At 36.3% G+C, this 22950-nt stretch overlaps 1 protein-coding gene across 4 annotated transcripts in view; it reads left to right on the forward strand.

Annotated features, from left to right (window-relative positions):
* Positions 1–16836, forward strand: part of PCDH9 (protocadherin 9) — a 691999-nt gene extending 675163 nt beyond the window's left edge. For all 4 annotated transcript variants that reach the window (XM_069802593.1, XM_069802595.1, XM_069802594.1 and 1 more), the window contains one exon: positions 10391–16836. In XM_069802593.1, coding sequence (XP_069658694.1) covers positions 10391–10764 — 374 coding nt within the window. In that variant the 3' untranslated portion in view covers positions 10765–16836. The remainder of the gene's footprint in view (positions 1–10390) is intronic.
* The last annotated feature ends 6114 nt before the right edge of the window (positions 16837–22950 follow it).

The following is a 22950-nucleotide window of genomic DNA, read 5'->3' on the forward strand; positions in this document are numbered from 1 at the left end:
CATTATAAATTTGCTAAAGGTCCCAAAGTTAATAACATGGAACTATTTTTCCCAAGATTAAAACCCAGACTTGTTACTTTTGGAAAGAAACACACTGACAACCCCAGCCAGGAGTGCCTCATAAAACTGTGATTTGATTTGAGAAAAAGTAAAACTTATAGGAATACAGAAGTGTGCTGAAATCTGGGACTAGATTCCTGGAAGTCTGGAAAGGTTGTAGGACAGTGAAGTAAGTCGTATGCTTATGGTAAAATAACCTTTTCCATAAAAGTTAGTTTTAAGGAAGAATGCTACTATTTGTGATTAAATAAAATAACTCTTGCTGTGGTCCCTATGCTGGTTTCCTCTTTACACGTTTCTGCAGTGGATAAGAGCAGTAAGGTTATGTTTTGGAAACTCTGTAGTTCTCCAGTCTTTTTCATCAAGTTCTGTTGGACGCTCAGCCTATTGCTATTTCTAGAACTTGCTTCAAAGAACAAAGTTTTATGCAACTTTAAAACCTGTGGTATCCTTTTAAAGAAAAAGTTACATTTTACTGAAATACAATACCTCCTATAAAAAAAAAATCTTTCGATACAATATAGAAACCTGTCTTCTTAACCTATCAAGTATATATTAAACTAAAGGCCCAATATTATTATTAGTGATATTTCAAGATTATAGGAAAATTGGCAATACTTGGGGCTTACAAGAGAACTGGAGATATTTGGGGAGAATTACTGAATGACTCATCAAAGAAGATTAATATCAACTAACAAAACTACTGAAATTTAGTAGATGGTTTGGGTTTCATTAACCCTATGTATGGGATGAGAATATCCTGGAGATAAGTACAGTAAATAAAACCATATACGTCTCTGTTTAAATACAAAGTTTTTCCCTAATTTAAAACTCAAATAGATTTGTGGTGCAGTCAATAACTTAAAAAGATACCTTTCTTAATCTGGCCCATAAACTTAATAATTTTCACTTTTTCACAGTTTTATGTTTTCCAGGCTTTTAATTGTATGATCTGTCCTACTTTCAAGACTCCAGGAAATCTCAACAATCACAGTCTCCTCTCTTATAAATAGCAGCATTTCAGGGTCTGCCACCTATTTCAAAATGTGGAGAACTAGAATCATTTTGAAGTTTTAATTTTCTGAAAGATAACTTGACTATAGTAGGCTCCCTTCAGTAAGTCTCCTCCAGGCTTCACAGAATCTTCCTTCCTGAGTATGCTTGAGATGCACTGCCATTTGGGTATTTTGGATAGTGTAGTTGTCTGCTGGTCTATTCACTAGCTGCTGGAGCCATTTTGCTTATAGTAGAAAAACTTTATTGAAGTGCATTTTCAAGAGATCAGAGTGAATTAATCTAACATCTTCTGGAACGACAACAAAGATCTAGACTCATCACATCCGTTTTAAATACATAGAGTTAGAAGTAATTTCCATCTATGAATTCCCTTTTTAGCAGTGGACAGATACTCACACCTCCAGAAAGTGAGTCAGGTCTTCAGAGAGCTGAATCACTTTGTGCAAATGATTCTCTCTCCATTGATAACAGAAGGAGGTTAGGATGACTGCATACCCAACTTGAGCACAGCATTTACGTTGCTCGTTTTGTGAGTGATTACATTCACTTCAATGGGCATCACTCTATTCATTCCATTCTGTTGTTAAATGAAGATAAAGGACTTGGATAGATAGAATATATATATATAAAAAATATGTATAAAGTAAAAGTATAGAAAATATGTAATATATATACAAATAAATCACTATATATATATATATATAATTGTCCAGATAGCACAGTTCATCATATGTAAGTATATGATGATGAATTGTGCTTTTATTCAGTTATGGATTAGTAAAGCCAATATCCTTACTTCGATAAAATCACAAGATATCATGCCTGCCCTCAAGGCATGATCTGTATTTATCACAAGTCAGAAGATCAGGCGTTTACTGTAAGTTAGAGAGCAATCGGGAAAAACAACACTTTAATTTAGGCTTCTTTTAAAAATCATAAAAATCAGATGGAATTCAAGTTGACTGGTTTTATTTTTTCTGCTGTACGTGAATTAATGGTGAGGCATATAGCAGCTGCATAAAAAGTTTACAAAACTGTACAGTGTTGAAATAAATATTGTTCAGCTCTGTTTCACAGCATTCTGCCACTTTTTTTCATTTTGAATAATACCTTTTTTCACATTGAATCCTACCTTTTCTCACACACAATTTGTAGAAATTACTCACCAAAATTTGATTTTATGATAAATAGTTGACAGAATCTTCCAAATTGAGACTTAAGTTGTTTTTGACGGACAGCAGGTTCATGTTTGGGGCATATTAGTAGATCAGAAAATATGACTCTGTCAAAAGTGGTGCTGTCTCAGCAGGTTGCCTGTAAATCAATTCAACAAAATATTTTGATCAAGTACCATAAATATTTAGGTGTGAGAGAAAAAGATAGTAAATGATTGTGACCATGGGATGCTTTATAAATATTTCATTATCATCATCCATCATCACCTTTTGGGAATAAAGACTTTTTTAGGCAGCAAAATGAAGAGCTACATAACGAAAAAAAGATCAATGCTGAAAATGAGTATTATTCCAAATACTTGAACACTGACTGTGCTTTGGTCTCATTAAGTGATCCAATTAAATTTGGAAGGTTCATTTGAATCCTCTGTGGCATTTTGATTTGTTAGATAGTCCTGCTAAAATTAAATGTATGGCAGGAAAAAAAATGCTAATTTTGAGGAAATAAGATTAGATGAGATAGCATTCTTCATAGGAGTAGCTTCAGCAGATGAGAAGATGGATGAGTTCCATGCCATACTGAAGATGGGTGCAAATTTATAAAGATATGCTGTCTGCTCTTTGTGTGCCATGTAGTCTGTCTAAATAACAATATCCTTTCAGGGAGAGAATCTGCTGTTCTGGCTGCCCATGTATTACTGTATTTGGACTATCTCCATTTGCAAATGTTGACTTTTCATCTGTGACCAAAGAATGAAATCTGTATGAGAGATGTGTAAAACATTTAATCTTTATTTATTTGTTAACAAAAGGGGGTTTTGCCAAATCCTGTTTGCACTTTTCTCCTGCTCTCCCTGGAAGGTGACTGTCTGCATCCACAATGTGACACTTAAGCTGAGAATACAAATTGCAGTCATTTGTGGGGGTTTGTTTGTTTGTTTGTTTATTTGTTTTTAATGTCAGAATGCATTAAACCAGAATAACAATCCCAGATACTATTCTGTACCTTCTGTATTTCTAAGGGGTACATTACAATTGGCTACATTTGTCAGTGCAAGTTTATACAGAACACAGTTTTATGTTAGTATTTGCTGATACATAGATTTTTAAGACCAGAAAGAACCACTGGATTATCTAGTGAACCTACTTTTTTAACTACCAGGTATAAAGTTTCACCCAGTTAAAGTTTGGGAAAAAACAAAACAAAACAAAACAAAGGGTGGCATGGAGATCTGAACATAGTCAATGTGCAATCCCAGATAAGTAACAGAGCTGGATTTTTATGAATCACCCAGGTGTGAGCTGTTCAGTGGGAACTCTGCACCACTCCGGGCCATGACTCCTTTGGAAGGCCTCGTGTGGCTTCTTCCTACCTTGATAGCATGGACCATGCCCGTGTGATTTCAGAGTGTTGTAACTTGCCTGCAAAATGGTCACAAGTCTAACATTAGTCAATTCATCTATTTATTTACAAAGGCTAGGCAGCACTAAACAAACTTGACCCCTAGTGTCTCACAAGTTCAGCAGAGACATAAGGTGTATTCAGTAGAGATTAGGAAATGGGCTGCTTGCTATCTTCTGTGGACAACTGAGGGCTAGAATTTGGTTAAATCTCTGCAGCTTTTCAAGCAACCAAGAAGAACTACCCCCGGGCTATAAAAATGTATTTCTTACTCTGAGATGTTGCTAAGAGTTAAGTCCCAAATAAATTCACTATTAAATAATTTATATTATAAAAACCTCAGAACTAACCCAGAAATGTAATAACATATAGCTGAACTATTTTCAAGGGTGTGTTTAGATGGCAGCGGCAGAGAGATGTAAATAGGGCCTGCCTATAGACTGAATTTTCCATTTCCAAACAAGCTGGTTTGGAAGACTTCATGGGATTATTAACAACTCTAAACTACTAAACTCTGCTTAAATTCCTTACATGCTTTCTCTAAGTGTATTTGCTTAGGCATAGCAACATGCAAACTTAGTCTTGTGGCACCAGCTCTGCATCTAGCTGGACAGTAGATAAAGTAGCCTATTTGTTCCCATCTGCAGAAACAGGCCACAAAATTCATTCCAAGGAATATGTAGGTAAGCAGGTCTAGGAAACCAAAGGCTTTTTTCTCAAAAGCATTATAAAATGAATTCCATTTCTTGGAAAGCATCAACTCTTGGAAGGTGTCTTGCCTTGGAAAATGCAGGGAACTAAAATTTTGTCTAGGCTGCCAGTGCTTCAAAGGGTTGACTCCATGGTACCTGACTACTTCCCGAACGTGCACACATGGAGGTGCACAGAGGTGTATATGCATGTATATCAATGCAAAAAAAATGGAATTAGGCACATAAAGTTAGGCTAGATAAAAATAACTTACTGACAACAGAGCCGTTACAGATGGAGGTGTAACCTGTAAATTGTAATGTTATTAAATTTCTGGGAAGGATACCAGAAAATAAGAAATAAAATATAACAACATAAGTAACAATCCCTTTCCTGTAGATTTTGTAGTGGAGCAGCTATAGGTGAAAGGAACTCGAGACAAGAAATACAGAATACTTTCTATAAGTGATCATGGTGTTAACAGCTACCTTTTCTAGAGTAGATTAGTAATTTCAGCATTCCCTAGGTGTGTAAGAAGTCCCCTTCTCTACAGGATTACAGAACTGTTTCACATTTCTCAGAAGAGCTCTTGTTACCAAGATCGAGGTTGATTCTTGTACATGTCTAGGCGAGAGGGACCAGAATCTATCAGGAAGAAAAGGGAACTGGAGCTGAGCCTTCCAGAAATGTTCTAACCACAAGTGGCCTCTGCACAATGTTTAAAACAAAAGGCAGGTGCCCTTTCTGTAATCAGCCTATGGGGATAAACTGGAGGGGGAAAAAAACCAGCCTACTGGACTGCTATATTGTTTAAAGCTACAACCAGTTGGCATGTGTTAGTTGTACTCTTAAAATGCCAAACACATTCAGGTATTCAAGATATGAAGGGAAAGGAACATTTACATTCTTAACTCTGGAAGGATTTAGACATGAAGCAATCTCAGTCATCACAAGACTGAGGCAATTGTGTGTAGAAACAGAATTTCAAGTAGTTGAACAATGTTGCATTTCAAAATTTAGCTGCCTATGGAGTCAAAGAAGTCACGCATGATTTCTGTAATTATAGTTTGGATCTTAGACACCTACATTTCTGTGGAACCCATCTGGATCACTTGAGCGCTTCACAGAATTGTGTAGAAAATCTTATTTTGCCAGTTTTTCCTGTCTTTTCAGAAAATATTTTAGTTGCTACATTTCTGTATTCTGGGCAGTACCTCCCACACGCCCTTACCCCACTGCTTCCTGTCCCTCCTGTTATTGTGCTAATTAAGGGTTCTGGCAGCTTATCTCTGCTAAGTAATGCAGATATAAGCTAACCTTACAGTATTATTTAGTTCAGTAGTGACGAAAAAGAAGCTTGGGCCAAGACAGGGAATAGGAACTAGGAGGGGTTTCTTGATCTGTACCTGAGTACAGAGGATGCAACTCCAGGAAGGGGAGGGAGAAGCAGCAGGTTACGAGGTGGTGGTGATAAGTCTACCAAAACCGGCAGCAGCAACGGGGACCTTGGAACAAGGTGATTTGGGGACAGAATGTGATTTTATCAGCACTGACTGTGCCAGGTGGAATGACCATGGAATAAGCCACTAAAAATATATTTTTAGTAGTCACCGAATCTTGCTGTTAATTAATAATACCAAGAAAACACACCCAGCACAGCATGTATGTGGCTTTGTGGTCTTGGATTATTTTTTTTGAAACAGACTACAAATAAAGGACAGCCTTTCTCATTTATTTGGCTGATATTTAAGAGCAAAAAAATGTCAAAAGAACCTTTTTCATTATAAACTGTTTTCCAGTTTTTATATTTAATATATACAGTAGTTGCAAAACCTCTATGAAATGTAATAATGTCATTTCAGTTCCAATATATGTGGGGAAGGCTGTAAAAACATGTGGTCTCAGAAAAGGTCATTTAGTAAAGTAGCCCATGAAAGCTTAAAAAAGCTTTCTGTATTTGAGGTTAAACAGAGCTGAAAATGTTGTTGCTGTTGTTTTCTCTTCTTTTTTTTTTTTAAGATGCCATATGAAAAGTTAAATAAATATGATTGTCTGAAACACAACTGTGGCCATGTTCAAACACACTATACTTAATGCTAGTGCCCTCAGGCAAAGAGTACCCGTTCATTTTTTTGAGACCAAAAAGTCTCACCGAGTGGAACTTATCTTGTGGTCTTGACTCTTTCAGACTTGAGGAATGAATTTTCTGGCTTTAAGCAAGAGCGTTTTAAAGAGGCAGGTTGAAAAGCAGCTGGTCAACACACCAGAAACTAGTTGCTAATTGCAGCAGTAAGTTAATCAATGAAATAGCAGTTTAGCTTCTGGGTATAATAAAAAGAGATAAAAGACCACACAGAAATTCCAGCATTAGGGTATGACCTGCTCTTGAGTGGCATACATTATTTTCCTTCTTACACCTGTCTGCTTTTGAGTAGGCAAGTCATGCATCTGCTTGACAGCTATTAACAGAATAAAATAACAACAAAAAAGCATTTTTGGGTAAGATCTGATATAAATATTTACAAAGACAATTTAAGGGAGTGTTTGTTATGCACTTTTGTGTTTGCTTTCAAAACATTTAACTCCAGAGACAGATGGCTTGTACAGTTTTATCAGCATTTGTGTCATTATATATTCAAGCAGCCAAGACTGATAACCAGCCTCATGTATTACGGATTGTTCAGAGAACAAATACTTTGGAAAAAAAAAACCCCACATATCAATAAAGTACTTCAGTGTGGAAAAACTTGATACAGAAATTTCAGTGACATTTTTATGAAGAGAAAGGAAACAAATTAATGCAATTATAAAATTAAAGCAGCACGAACAGGTTTTTAAGTGGTGTCATTGTATGTGGTAATGAAGCAACTTTAGAAAATTGGGTGAAAGCTATTGTTCAGCAGTGGTGGAGGAGAAAGATAATTACCATTAAGGCAACATTATGCTTTCTCAATACAAAGCAGCCAACTCTTCAGTGCAAGCTACCCCCAGAAGATCTCTCTCGCATCATACTGCTCATGATCATTTCACTTTATGCTACTGAATAGCAACCTGAATAATAAGAGTCTTAGAAAAGAATAAACTGTCTATACTTGAGAACATAATTACACAAAACAGAAGCTGAAAAAACCCATATTGTCAAAAGACTGTCTTTTTTTTTTATATGCGAGATCCTTTTTTCCCAAATCATCTTTTTCTTCTGTCTTATGGTAGGACATTTACAGAGTCCCCTAAATCATGATCATCGCCATTATTAGCAATAATATTTACAAAAACATTATGCCTGTATCTAAGGGTCTTAACTGGAGATGAGGTGTAACAGGCACCACACACATGCATATTTAGTGCTAAGTGAAACCAGCTTATTACTCATTTAAATTTTAAATAGAAATAAATGTGTTATCTCTTGAAATGTATTTAACTAAACAGAAAAAGTTACTTCCCCCCCCCTCAGAACTATAGTTCTGAGGGCTCTCCTGTTAACCTTTTATTCCACTGTAGATTGGAAGCACAGAGTGCATGCACTGTATTTCTTAAAATGCGTCATTCTGTGATGAAGGTTTTTCTTTGTGTTTTGAAAGTTTTAATCCCTGCCAAACCTTTCCTCCTTGGTCAGCAAGATAGTATTGTACTGTTAGAGTAGGCAGGTTGAAAATAGTTCTGCCACTTCGTACTTTTTTCCTCTGAAAATGGGAAAAAGATAATTAAAATTAAATTTCTGTTGTCAGCAAAAAAATAAATAAATCAGCTTTTAACCTTCAGATTAACCTTTGGAAATGGTAACAATATACCGTGAATACTTCCTTTACTTATTATTGCTTTTTTTTGTACTAAGTACCTGCCTCAGTTTGATTATAACTTCATACTAGAGGATTCAAAGAAAAGCTTCATAGAAAAAAGAATCTCTCTCTACCAGAGAACTGTCACAGTTCTCATTTTAGAATCGAGGTTCTTGGTTCTCACTGAAATCTCTGCTGAGCTCCTACTTTACAGTTGCTTTTTCTTTTTTTCCTCATGGTTCTGGCTTAATTATTTCATCTTGTATTGATCTATAATGGAAAGTAGCATTGATTCTATACATTCTTCATGTTGTAGTTGTCAGCAATAGGACACTTTCTTCCATGGGGAATGCAGAAGCAGCTTTTCTTATAGTTTATTATATTCTGTCACATCAACAACATACTGTATATTCTCCAGATATTCAAAAAGAGGAGCTACTCAGAGATAAGAAGATTAACTAATTACATTGTAACATGTAGAAATATACATGACTGCATTTTCTATATGTGTGTGTAAAAGCAGTAGATGATAATCTGTGGAATTTACTACCATAAATTGTTATATGCTAGTTAAAAAAACCAAACAAATAACTGGGAAAGAATAGCAATTTCCATAAAATTAATTGGGATAATTTCAGTATTCAGAAGAAGATCTGTTACTAAGAGTAATTTATTATATATGCTTGGAGTACAAGAGAATGAAATATTCTTTGGCATCATAACACAGAAATCTTTTTTAGAGTGTCCTCACTTATCATTTTGAGTCTCAATTATGTTATTATAAAGATACACTTTTTTTGCTGATACACCACTGACATTTTTCTTCTGATTAGTAGTGCTTTTTAAGGTGCTTCATAACTTCACTATTCATGCGTACCTGCTAATGTTCTTTCTCAAAAATCAATCTATAATTTCCTTCCTGTCACTGGGCTGTTTAATCAAGGAAATATGTCTCCTTAACTCCTTGAATGTCTATAGCACTAGCCAGTTGATTTACTCTGAAGTCAAGAAAAGGCATCTCAAAATTCTTGCTCAAAATTACAGTATAGTTAGCAAAGAATCATGACAAAGCATATCTCAGATATTAAGAAATATCTAACAAAGACACACAAAATGATTTCTCTGCCTTTTTCCTGGCTTGCCCTTCCTCATACATCCAGTCCGATCAGATTAGCAAATTCAGCCATTTAGAAATGCACTAAGACTGAGAGGATTTTAGTGCTGCTAAAGACATGGGTGACCTGTCTGCTTGATTGCAAGATGCCTGCAGCTGGCCAGCTGTGTCCTCAGTAGTGTGTGAAAAATGATGTGGATATTTAATATGCATAGTACTTCAGCAGGCTTCATTTCTATCATCTCCTGTGGTCTCATATTCCTGACTTATGAAGAATTATGAGAACAGTTCTTTATCAGGTGCAAGGTTTACATAAGCCTTCTTTTTTTGTTTACCCCTTTATTTTTATGGTTGCATAGCAGCTATCTGATATGTGTTTAATGGTCAGAAGAATTACAGATTTTTATTCTCTTTCCTGTTGCAATGTTTTGAAGTGTTTCATGTTTTCATATTAAATCCAGCAAAGTTTAACTTCTCTCTTACTTGTTGGGAGTGTGCATCAGAGTTTTACCCACTGGGTAGATGTCTAGAACTATGCACCAACCCAAGTTTGTGAAATAGTAGACATTAGAATAATCCTGCATACAGAACATTCCTTTGGGCAAGCCAGTTTTTGGACAGTATGGATGTTTCTCAGTTTGCGGTAGGCTGGTAGTTCACCAAGGCTCTGCAGCAGTAAAGTGAGTTGAAAGCAGATGAAAATACATCCACACTGTAGGCCTTACATTAAGGCCACACACAGGCCTTACAGAAAGCAGCATTAATTCTCACTCAGAATATGCAAGTGTATGTTTACTTCCTCTGACATTTTCACCTACCTAGCTCTTATTTTCTTAGTGTGACTGAAAAAGGGAGTTAAGTTTATTCACAGTAGGATCTGCAGCCAATAACTCAGGGCTAATTGAACTGTATCTCCACTTTTGGAAACTATGTAGGTAGCATATGTATGGAGTATATGCCCTACAAAGCATTACTTTCTAACAAAACGAAAATGTATCTAGGATTTACCAGCACAATATTTTGTTGCAGAATCATTGTTAATTTTCTCATGAGGTATATGTATAAATTTGATGCCAAATGCCACGATCTAATATTATGTTTTGTTTTTTTTCTTTCTCCCTCTTTCTTCTTTCTGTTTGTTTTTCTTCTACAGATGGGCCTCTTGGGCCACGTGGATTAGCTGAAGCTACAGAGATGTGTACTCAAGAATGCCTGGTTTTGGGTCACTCAGACAACTGTTGGATGCCTCCCAGCTTGGGCCCATACCAACAGCCAAAGTCTCCTCTCTCCACCTTTGCACCTCAGAAAGAATGGGTTAAGAAGGACAAACTAGTTAATGGACACACATTGACCAGGACCTGGAAAGAAGATAGCAACAGAAACCAGTTCAGTGACCGAAAGCAGTATGGTTCCAGTGAGGGCCATTTCAACACTGGCAACCACATGACTGACATTCCTCTGGCCAACTTGAAGTCTTATAAACAGGCCTCAGGAGCTGTTGAGAGTCCAAAGGAGCACCAGCTATAAGAAATGTTTACTTTGGACCAATGACTTTAGCCTACTTAGACTTGCTAATACTGTGTGTGTGTCAGAGCTTTATGTACTGGGTAGACCTCTAGAACTATGCTTCACCTAGCAGAGATACGCATATCTTTATGTTAGCACCGTGGAAGGTATGATGTCCTGCAACATGAAAGAGTGTTTCTTCTAGTTGTGTGGTTTTGTTAAATAGACATGATTACAATCTGCAGAGATCTCTCCAGTTGGCAAATATCCTTTTTGTTTGTTTGTTTTTTGACCCTGGACTGCTGCTGTGAACAACAGAAGATGCATTTGGAGAGTGAGAGAGCGAGAAAGTTCAGTGGATTGCAATGGTTGAAAAGCATATCCAGTTAGAAAATCGTGCTTTTGTTGTCATTGATCTATGCTGGGACTGTTATACTTGAGATCATATTGCAAACAAAACAACTGAAACTGTAAACATTAAACCTATTGTGCTATTAACAATGTTAGTGGACACAAGTCGATCAGTGTTCAAATACTTGTAAATAGAAACAATTATTACTTACAATTTTTGTGTACTTATAACGTTCACTTGAAAAGATACTGTAGCATATTTCTGTGTTTCACAGTTGCTTTTTACTTTCTTTCATTTGCTTCCTGTTGTTTTGCTTTTATTTTCAGTGATGGTGTTTCTGTGTTAGTAGTCTGTCTGACACACAATGTTCCAAGGAACTCAAAACACTTGTTAAAAGTGAAAAAAGGAGTGATAGGGTGGGAGGAAAAGTTGGTTGTAGAAAGGAAAAAAAAAAAAAAAGATTTTTCTTTCTATGTAGTAGCAAATGATGCCAGCATTCAGGTAGAATTTCTTCTTCTTTCTTTCTTTTTCTTTTTTAATATTAAGAGATGAAAGGACTTGTGTAAGGGCTTAAAAATTTAGCAAATTTTTTTTAATCTTCCATTGTGTTTCATAAAACAAGGAAACTGCAAAACAAAATAAGAATATTTAAATTTGTGGTGGTGGGGGAGAGGGAAAGCTGTTTGGAATCCTTGATCAAATTAGCTGCAGTCTGTCATTTAATGAGCGGTAGCTGACATTGATCTCAGCTGGAATACACGGAGGAAATTCTACAGAAGCAAAATACGATAATTATGTTTTTCCAATTGGGCAGGTGTGTGTCTATACCTAAGACAGTTTGTATTGCTGAAACAGCAGCATTTGTGTTGATCTTCATCTGCGTTAATGTTGTAGTAACACAAGTGTTTTTAGACCATAGCCACAGAATATTTAATGTGTTGTGCCTTCATGATGTAACAGAGCATTCTCCTGGTAGGCTAGTTGGGGGAACTAAAGGGTTAAATCTCTAATTATTGCTGTTTAACTGTTTGTTATCATAGTTGGTCAATGCCTGGCAGGTACCAGTATCATGTCACCTCAGTCAAACCAGCAGAGTGACTCCTAATGTTAGTAAGATCTAAGTTGCACGCAAAGCAAATCCAAATCCAAACATTTTTAGATGGTTTTTGTTAAGGCATGACAGATGATTTACACAAATAAATAGCATGCAAAAAAAAAAGAAAAAAAAAAAGTCCTTACAGAAAAAAGCAAAAGTTACTTATGCCACAGTGAAACATCAGTCTTAAAGTAACAAACTTAGCTAATCTGAAGGTGATTTTATTCTTACCAAAAACACAAGCTTTTTTTTTCTTCTTTATTCTTTTGTATATAGCAGTTAACTTTTTTTTACTTTTTTTTTTTTCCCTCCACAGTACAAAAGGCATAAAAATGGGTTAGGGGTGCATTGCTTATTGCAGTACTTATGTCAGTTTGTGAGGGGTGTTTGATGACTTTGACAGAATAAATATCTAACCAGTTATCCTTGTTACTGCTTTGCCAGTTCAACGTTATTTAGTTATTCAGCTCTTGCAATAAATGTTCTGAATTCCTGATTGTGTTGTGTTAGTTCTTGGGCAGATGCCTAAGGGACTTTATTCCTGTTAATTTCTCTTTCTTTCTGTTGTTGTTGGTTGGTTTGTTTCTTTGTTTCCTTCTGAATTTCCAGTTATTTTTCTAAGCATATCATGGTCCATTTGGTTCATATAGATATATATAAGAATGGAATATACAGCAAATGATAAATGCTGAGGGCCATATTCTGTCATTCCTATGGTAAGTACAAATTTATTCAAAATGAGTTATTTGAATTGGGTAAAGTGTTACTTACCCAGCACAAAGGTGACAGAATCTAGCCTAGATTTGTTAGGCATACTTAAGCACATGTAATAAGCATCCTTGCATGAGTCTTTGTAACAGTACAGTGGTAGCATATAGAAAAAAGTCAGCACTTACCATGCCTCAGTCTTTCTTTTGAGAGTAGAATAAAGTCATATCAAAATATGGAAAATACTTTCTCAGAAGGAAAATTTGTGTGGTTATATAATCACTTTTGTTGCAGCACAGTAAAGAAAAGAGAAAAGAAAAAAATAAAAAGAAGCTGAACAACCTTGAAAAAGACATATCAGTAAAAGTAACCCATTTTGGAACATGCTGAGTTTTAAAGCAGAGGTGCCCGGAGTTCTATATTAAAACCAGAAATAAAATAATTATTTGAAAACCCAAATAACACCAACTATTTTAAATTATGAGTGCCTTTTTAAACAGAATATATTTCAAAACTTTCTATCATGTAAATGATGTGACTGTTGCTACGGAAAGAGAACTGTATTATGTTCCAACCTTCAATACTTTGTGCTGCCATCAACCTGTGCAGGAGGAGCACAAACAAATATGATTTAAATTTCTAGCAGGTGAAAATTTTCTCATCTAATTTTCTCAAATTCTGTCTAATTTTAGATTCTTAAGGCCTCACCCAACTTTGAAGTAGTTATTAAAAAAAAAGACAGGAGAGAAAGAAAGTAAAGAAAGGAAAGAACGAAAAGAAAGTGAGAAAGAAAGAAAGAGAAAGAAAGAAGGAAGGAAGGGAAGAAATATCTGCAGCACTGAGAACTGTATCTTAATCCCATTTAAACCAAAGGAATGTTTCCTCAGAGGAATGTTTCCATGGAATCTGGACTTGGCCCTAAACATATATTCAGTAAGTGCCCATTCATTCACAATCATTTGGTTTGCTTAGTCAGTAATACTCATACTGCTGTCTAAAACTCACAAAGAAAAAAAAAAGAAAAAGAAAAGAAAAAAGAAAAAAGAAAAAAAAAAGGAAAGGAAAGAAAAGAAAGGTTAAATCCTGACAGGAATTTAGTGATATGTCAGATGAGGAGCTTTAAAAAAAAAAAAAAAAAAAAATCCCCTAAATCCCACTGCACAGAATGCGAAGGCAGCTGAATATTGGTGACTATTCAAGTTTACTAACTTTGAGGCTAAATATTCCTTAAAATCATTGATAACTTGGCATGATATGGATGCCTCTGATGCCAGGTCTAGCTTTTGTGCTTCAGCTAGGAAGATTGGGTGCCCTTTATTTATTTATTTCTTAATGCACACTTTTGAAGGACTGCTAAAAAGATAAACCAAAGGTTTCTTCAATAGTCCTTTATTTTCACTGTCACTGACCAAAGCCCTTTGTCCAAATAGAAAATGGAAAGTATGCATAGATAGAGTTATTTAGTCCTACTTAATCCTATGCTGTGCCAACTCTGACTAAAGATCGAGCAGTCAGGACCTCCTTCCCAAGCAACTGTCTGAAGGGAGACAAAGAAATATGGTGGAGCAGAATTAAGGAGGATGCAGAAATATACATCAATTTTAACAAATAGATATGAAGAAAATAATATTCACATTACTTGCTTAATATGATTATTACCTTTTAGCAAGTTCTTGATAGGGATCACGATCAGAAAGAATCTTAAGGACTTGCGCATGGAGTAGACTAATGGAGGAACTTGGGAAGCTTTGGATACATAAATAGCAGGAGATGTGTATCTGTGTGAGAGGAAAGAACAGGAGTGATAAAGACTGGTGTAGCTGACATGAGAAAACCAATAGGGAAAGAGAATCACAACATCAATCAGAATGTTTTGAACAAAGGGAGGCACTAGTAGCTTTAATGAAAGAGAAGGACACCGTGAGAATCATGGGACATGGCAATAGGTGATGTCAAGGGATCCATGGAACTCATGACATGACAAAAGGCATAGGGGTAGGGTCAAATAGCCTTAGGCAGTAGCATCTGATACCTCAAAATAAGCTACAAAAGTATTCCTACTGGCATGTAGGTGGTGACACCACAGCAGTGGTGTCATATCTGGTTCAGACAGAAGAACAAGTAGACTGTGATGACTGATTTCCCATGACCACAAAATATTTACCTGGTTCAGCTGATAAAACTTTCTTATGGTGTGTATCCTTGCTGTAAAGTAAAATAAGCAGTAGGAGTTTGCTACAGCATGTGTGCTCACACGTGCTAATTCAGACAGCAAAAGCAACTGAGTACTCATGGCATTATCTCTGAAGGCTCAATTCTTTCCTGTTTAATATACTTCTTCAGCAGAACTATGTTCCAAAGTCTTGACTTTATTTATTTTATATGCTTGCAGTCCTAGCTGCTGTGATGAAAAACTTCAAACTGGAAACCAATTCTAGAGCAGAGCAAGGCGGTTTAGTATACATAAACCATGATACAGTGTGACCCAGAGGTGTGAATCAGCTCAGTATATCATGGACAGTTAAGTTCTAACTCAATTAATATTAGTTTTATTAACTTTCACTGCTGATCACCTTAGTGGACACATCCATCAAATATAATTACCCCATAATCCAAAACCACCTTTGACTTTTCTTCTTGTTCCAGAACTCTTATTGGTAGATTCTTCCTTGTAAAATTGTAAGATATCCTTTATCACACATTACTTAAGTAGATTGATTTTTTTTTTTTTTCCAGTTTGGCTTCTCTGAAATATAATACGTTATTTAAATCAGCTGCTTATATTATAAACTGCTTTTCTTGTGAGAGCCCATCCTATACTTTGTTTTCAACCAGTTGAGCATAGTAGGATCGTAACATAAAGGGCCAGATTCTGATCCTTCAAGATTTATTGAACCTCTTACAAAGCAAAATATCGGGCCCTGTCCCATAAGTAGTAACAGAAATATCTAGTCCTTTAGTATGTAATGTACCAGTAAATGCTTGGAAGAAGCAAATTTGTAATTTCTAGGTTTTTAAAACACAATGTAGTTTATTTATAAACTGAAATTAATGCTAATAAATGCAGAATTAGAAGCTTTTTATTTTTTTTTAGTTGATATAGACATATCACTTCACTGGACAGTAGTAAAACTTATGTGCTAATATGTATTCTCATCGTGCCAAATACTGCGCAGCTCTTTTGAGACACTGAGTGCACTTAATTTCTTTAGAACACAGTGGTAAGCATCCTCTTGTAGGAGAAGCTCAGCATTTCACAGGACTGGGTCCACAATGAGAAGAATATCACAGACATGCATATCATATGCTAAGTTTTGAAGCAAGAATGCTTTCTCTAACTGCAACATCTCATGGCTCTAACTACAGCTTTAAGTTTATACTGCTACCTAATTGTGCAATAGTAGACGTATGTCTTTAACTACCAGAAAGGATCTCAGATTCTCACTGTATATTATGAAAAGAAAGAACTGAAAGAAAGTAATAGCCCTCATTTTCAGAAATAAGTTTGTTTGTTTTTTTTTACCACAGCCATTCTTAAATCCACCTGTTGTGCCTAGGTATTGCAACACATTCTAATATTGCATGGCATGTAAATAGATACCTTAATTACTCATAATGATATGATTATATACACATATATATATATAGATTATATATATATACTTAAATATTATAAATCACATAATTACTCAGTATTATTTAATGGAATTTTGGGACTATGGATTTTGTTGTTTGATGTACTTTAAACTGTATAAAGCAGCATAATCTTAAGACTATCCTCACCAATGCTTTTGATTATTTATTCATTAAATAAAGTGCTTTCTTTTGCTTGTTATAATCCTGTTTGTACAACCATGTGATAATGTTAAAATGGGTAAGTACTGTACGGGAATTATAACTGTTTCTTTTCTTGTCTAAATATATACCTATAACAATATTTATTAGTGATCTGAGTTTTAAGAATGTGTCTTTTTATGTGTTTATTATCTCCTTACACATGGTCCAAATTTAAAGGAAAGCTGAGGTAACATTTCTTCATGTAACTCTGAATGCCTAAATGGCTTTTAAAGGTCATTTTGCCCTTATTCACAAGTGAAATCAGGATGAGATCTGTACTTCAAATCAGCCATACAATAAATGCATAATACAGTACTTAGGGTTTGCTTACTGTAGCTATCATAAGTGATCCTACATTCTTCATTTCTCAGGTAAAGGTATATTAAGCCTCAAATGGGAGAGGGAGACACTCTGCACTCAGAGTATAATATTTAGAGCAGCTGGTTTAAAAGAAAATGAGTCAGAAATCTTGTACACTAAAGAGTGTTTTTTTCATGTTTCACAGTCAGCTTCCATCTTTGTTTCCTGGAGATGATCAACTAGAATGTGTGCCTCTTTGAGGAGCTCAAACTTTTATTGTTGGTAAAACTGGGAACTGTTTTTGGTAACCTTTAGTCATATCAAAGTCAATGGGAATTTTCTTGATTATTTGAAAAAGCCAGTATTTCGCCAGCATTTAAATGTGTATTTGTTCAAAGGAAACATATTTCTTTTCACTCACTGCAATATTCCATAGAAAGATTCTTCCCTTTCTTCCCTTCCCTCCCACTTTATTGTCTTGGATATTTTCTGGAGAGGTAAGTGCTGCAGTGCCGTAAAATGATAGACAGAACTTGAGACAGTTGAGAGTTCCTAGTGCCTATCCAAATTGGACAGTTCTTTCAAGTTCCATAGTTACTTTTTAGGGAATGACAGATGGCCACTATTTCCACTAGCCATTTCCTAAGGCTCCCTCCTACAACTCGCTTTTTCTTGCATCGATTGAGAACCCACCTGTACCCCTCAAAGATTTTAACATTGAGCTGAATCTGTTGCTATGATGTATTTACCTGTACCACTTCCTTCCTAGGGTATGGAGAGGTATTTTTTTCTGTTTGTTTTCAGGTAGGGAATTGAAAGTGGGATCTGTGTGGTCCTGCAGCTATGCAGACATTTTTGACATCTTGTCATATGGGTATTAATAGAAAATAAGGCTATTGACCTCATTGCTTCACAATGGAGAGAACAGGAGAGCGTGTAGCAGGAAGACAGGAAAGGGAGGGGATAGCAGAAGGCTGCATGTGTTAGGGAAGAAGTAAACTATGGCAGCAACGACAAGAGTAAGTTTAAATTTGATGAGGAAAATTATTATGAAAGCCCTTAAAAATGTGTTCTAGGTCTTCATATCTCTGTAACTCCTATCTGTATAGGTTTGTGTACACACGCTACTTTCTTGTGAAAAGGGGGTATCCAGAATTATGGCAAGGCTGTACCATTCTTCTGCTGAATTTCTTCCATTTGGTGTTCACATTCCTTCGAAGAAATGCTGAATTTTTTTGAGACATTGCTCTTCTGCCTGCCACGTGTATATAGAGACCAGAAAGAATTCCACACAATTTCAGTAACTGAGCACTGAGTTTGACTAGTGAATTCTTAATATAAAATGCTTATAAAATCATCAGCTACAGATAGCTTGCAAATAATCCATATGCCCAAATGAATAAGAAATTATCTCTTACCAATTTTCAAAGAGGAAAAAAAAGACAGTACACAAAGGATTAACTCCTGATAAAAAATTCAGACACTTCTACCCCCTTCCCCCCAAAAGGGCACAGCTGATAAAGATACAGGCTTAATGCCATAAAGTGATCAGTGGATTTCTTTTCATGTGCAACATTCTACAGAAAGCTCTGAGTTGTGAAGATATTTGTGTTTTCATCTGATATTTAAATTAATTCAATGTGAGATTAAAGAACTTCAGTCACATAAAACCAAAAATCCCAATATCACATTAATAGAAAAAGTTATTATTTACTTTTTTCTATTGCAAGTCACTATTTAATCATTATGTAATGAGCACTATATCCTTCTTAGTACTGGGTAAGGAGATTCTTTAAAGAGTATTCTCCAGGTTTATATATATTACTTCATATTTTTTATAATGCAAGTTTATAGTTTGTTTTCTTTTGGGAAGAGAAAGTTTGAATTCTCTTTACAGTGTTTGTACTTTTTTTTTTTTTTTTTTTTAGAATTTTTTTTAGAATTTTTTTCAGGAGTATTATTTACCACAGGGAATGGTATAGGCCTGTGCTTTTACTGCATGATCTTGTACTCCTAGGACACTTAAGCTATCTTCAACAGGAAGTTCTTTTACATTATTGATAAAGATCATGCATAATTACTGTCCACCATGTGGTGTTAAGCTCCCAAGAGGGAAAAAAAAAAAGAAAGGGAGGCAGCCACATAAAGACAATTATTTTATTCACGCAAAAAAACCTGTTCTGTGTTATGAAAGCAAAATTTACAATGGTCTATTCATTCAGCCAGAACTATCTACTTACTGATGCTGACTGATTCGGCAACACACCATTTGTTTCCTTCTTTAGGAAAAACACTGAACGAAATTGTGAGCAGTTAAGCCTCATGGTGGGTCTAAACCTCATTCTGAAAATGATTTGAAACACGAGGAGCCTCTGGATATATGGATTTGGGGGGAATACAATTTTAGGTAGGTCTCTGGCTCCTTAGTTTTAGGTGCATAGTAGAGCAACCTTTTAAAATAACCTCAAGTTCCCTAACATGCAAACAAATATGTTTGAAGATCTCCAGATAGAAACCTTTTATTCCCAAGGTTAGACACACTAGTTTTCTGCTTTATGGAGAATCAGAGTGCAGAACCGATTCCAAACTTCGCAGCTGACAGCTGCAAAGTCTCTGGATACTTTACCATGTCAAATTACCTATCACTAATATTGAAAACCTGAAAACCTATAAGCAAAACAACAGTCAAAGAGAGATTGAAGCTAACCTGTGCACCCTCTGATTAAAAAAGAAAGCAAACAAACTTTGTGGAAGGATGAGGGAAAGACAGGTTCAAGATTTTTAGATTTTTTTTTTTTTCTTTGTAAAACATGTAGCTTCAGGGAAATAAATTGCTAATATTGCATTTTCTTTGGATGCCCTACTATGTATGGTTCAATTACCATACTAAAGGCTAATCTCAATAAACTTGCAAGCAATAATTCTACACAAATATGCATTGAGTTAATATATGGTTCTTGTATGGGAACTACAAAGAAACTGAGTTTCTCTGCATTTCTAGAATATCAAATGCATGATTACTATTTATAATAAGCTTGCAGTCACAGGCTCTGTAATTCTTTAGTCCTGAACAATTGCATAATTACTAATTCAACTACATTAGCATTGGGAGTAGACATGGATGATTTCAAAAGGGATACTACTGATTTAATGAGGTCTCAGTCTGTACATTTCCAAAATTACAGAATTCTGTTTAAAACCCATTGATGCTTTTGGGTATTCGAACCAATAAATCAACCAACTGCCAACCAGAAGCAGCATTAAAAAAATGAAAACAAACAGAAATAAGAATGAAATTGCATTTTTCACGATATGCAGCTACCAAAATATTATTTCCTGACTAGTTTCCAACAGTCTGGCTGGCTTTACTATGGACTGGTTGCTCCTGAATCTATTGAATACCTAAAGCTGCCATTTGTGACAGTGTTTTTGTATTTTGAATGTTTATGGCATTGTGATTATGCTAGAATAAACGTGACAATAGGCCATGGGCACAGAGGAGCTATTCTGAATTCATTGCCCTTCTCTTGCATTTGCCACTTCATTTTTTTGTGTGATAGACAGCAGCTGATCAGATCCTGAGGTTGTGAAGCTGGTATTTTGCCAAAAGTAAATAGTTGGCAGTTCTGTCTAGAGAGGAATTTGTAAAATTTTGTGAACTTGCATTCTTTTTCTTGAAGGTGTCTTTATTCTGCAAAGGCCCCTGTATTAAAAATTCCCTTTGATTTCAGTGGGAGACAGCTTAGCTCAAGCAGTAGTTTTCATGTCAGCGGTCATTACACCAAATAAGGATGAAAGGATATGTCAATCAGAGACATCGTAAAATCCTTAAACTCATATACCCCCCAGTAATCCTGCTATGTAACCGACAATTACTTTACAGAGAGGAGTAAAGGGGAACAATGATCTTAACATAGGAAGGTTCAGATTGCCTAAATTACAGCATGTCGTTGCAGATCTACTCCACAGCACCCAACTATACATCAGCACTACCTCTTCACAGCAGCACTAAAATTAATGGTTGACATCCATCAGTTTTTATGGGATTTTAGCACTTACAGAGTAGGCTCTGCACATGTTCCTCACTTCCTCACACATCTCTATCCAATAAGCTGCTCATGGACTTAGGCAAATGCTGGCTTCATCAACATGTTCACTGGAGAAAATCAATTAGATTCTTATCCTCAAAACAGGACACCTGAGCCTGAATGGCAAGCAAATGGGGACATCTTCATCTCTTCCTGAGAAGTGGAGAATGGTGAGAGCTAAATCACATTTGCCTTCTAACCAACAGACATTCTGAAGGACAGGCTGAACACTACAAACTGAGTAAGTGTCCTCAGCTTGCTTTTTAGCCCTGTCTAGAAACAAGCATAGGTAATATGGGAGGCAAGAACTCCCTATAACACTACCTAAATGTCTTTAGCATTACATGGAGGTGTTGCGCCATATTAGCGCCCAAACGGTAAGCCTACAGTAGGCTATTTGTTACATGAGCTCCTACTGCAGAGGGCTGTAGTGTAGGTGTGTCACATGTGGGAGGACCTCCCCTGACTTCTAGCCCATGCTCGAACATCAACACAGCTCTGCCAAAGGGACCTCTCTACATTCCCGCTACTGAGGGACCTCAGTGCCTCCACTGCTACTACTGGGGACAAGTGACCCCTTTAGACATCCTGGGACAGCCTTATCATCACTATCAAAAAGCTAGGATGAGCATAGGAGTGCAGACTGATGTGTCCTCTTCAAGCCAGAGCACCCTACTTCCATGAGGAGTGCATATACTGCCACTGGAGAATGAAAAAAAAAAATAGTAAAAGGTTCACCTGAGAGATCTCGTCACATGTGAAATGTATTTCTTTACCACCTTTAATTTCTGCTGGTGTGTGAAATAAGAACATTTTCCTTATGATATGATCTACCTTCTTGTTTCCAGTCTTATTCTAGTAGCATTTCAGCCTTCTGGCTGCAAGAAAAGGATGCCAATGTTCTTGTGTAATCTCTCACTGCTCCTATCTATCTTTGCTCTACTGCAAAATCTCCTAAGATATCCAGGGTGAGTGACATATTTTAGCACATCTTAAGCCTCCTAATCTTGCAGGACCTCCTTCTCCCTGAATCTTTGTTAACATTGCTAGAAAGGCCACTCCGTTTCCTCCTTTAGACCCTCAGGCAACCCAGACTGTCCATGAATTCAAAGTTTTGTACAACAAAGTATGTCCCAAAGATGACGTTGACTTGCTTCAAACTTGCTGTAGATTACATCAGTGCAGGCAATACCTCCATATTTTGAGGGGAATATCCTGCTTTTCAAGAGTGTCTCAGGGTGTACACTTGTAGATAATTATGCAGAGCAGCTGCTTTCAGTAAGTGTGAAGGTTTTTGAAAGGAGCAAGAAGCCAGGCTAGGATGGGATGAGTTTGTCTGTAAAGAAAGGGAAAGAGAAAAGGGAAAGAGAAAAGAAAGATGCTATACTTGATGTTTGTGCTTGCTGTAGCCAAGATCAGGATGTATGTCTTCTCGGGGAATGACTCTCTATGATGTTTAAGACTATTATGCATGACACAGGAGATGTAAATGTTGATGCAGATGTTATTACTCTTCCCCTCAAAAAAGTGGGGAAAAGTAGGGAAATAACGCCAAAGAAGGAATATGCAGTCCAGTTTTGGGCTGTCAGACCCCTGGAGCAGGTGGACTGCTGTGTATACACTGTAAGTGAAGCTCTTCCCCAGTACCCTGGGAGGTTGCTCGATGACCCAGAAATGCAGACTTCCTGAAAGGAGCTAGAATTAGTATAGTAGAGATAATTCAAGCTTAGAAGACAGGTGGTAATACGCTGGGAGGCTTTCACTTAGGGAAGTATTTATTGACTTCAATATTGGCCTCAAAACTCATGAGTTCCACTGGAGTCTGA

Source organism: Haliaeetus albicilla, chromosome 15 (assembly GCF_947461875.1).
Source record: "Haliaeetus albicilla chromosome 15, bHalAlb1.1, whole genome shotgun sequence".
NCBI classification, from domain to species: domain Eukaryota; kingdom Metazoa; phylum Chordata; class Aves; order Accipitriformes; family Accipitridae; genus Haliaeetus; species Haliaeetus albicilla.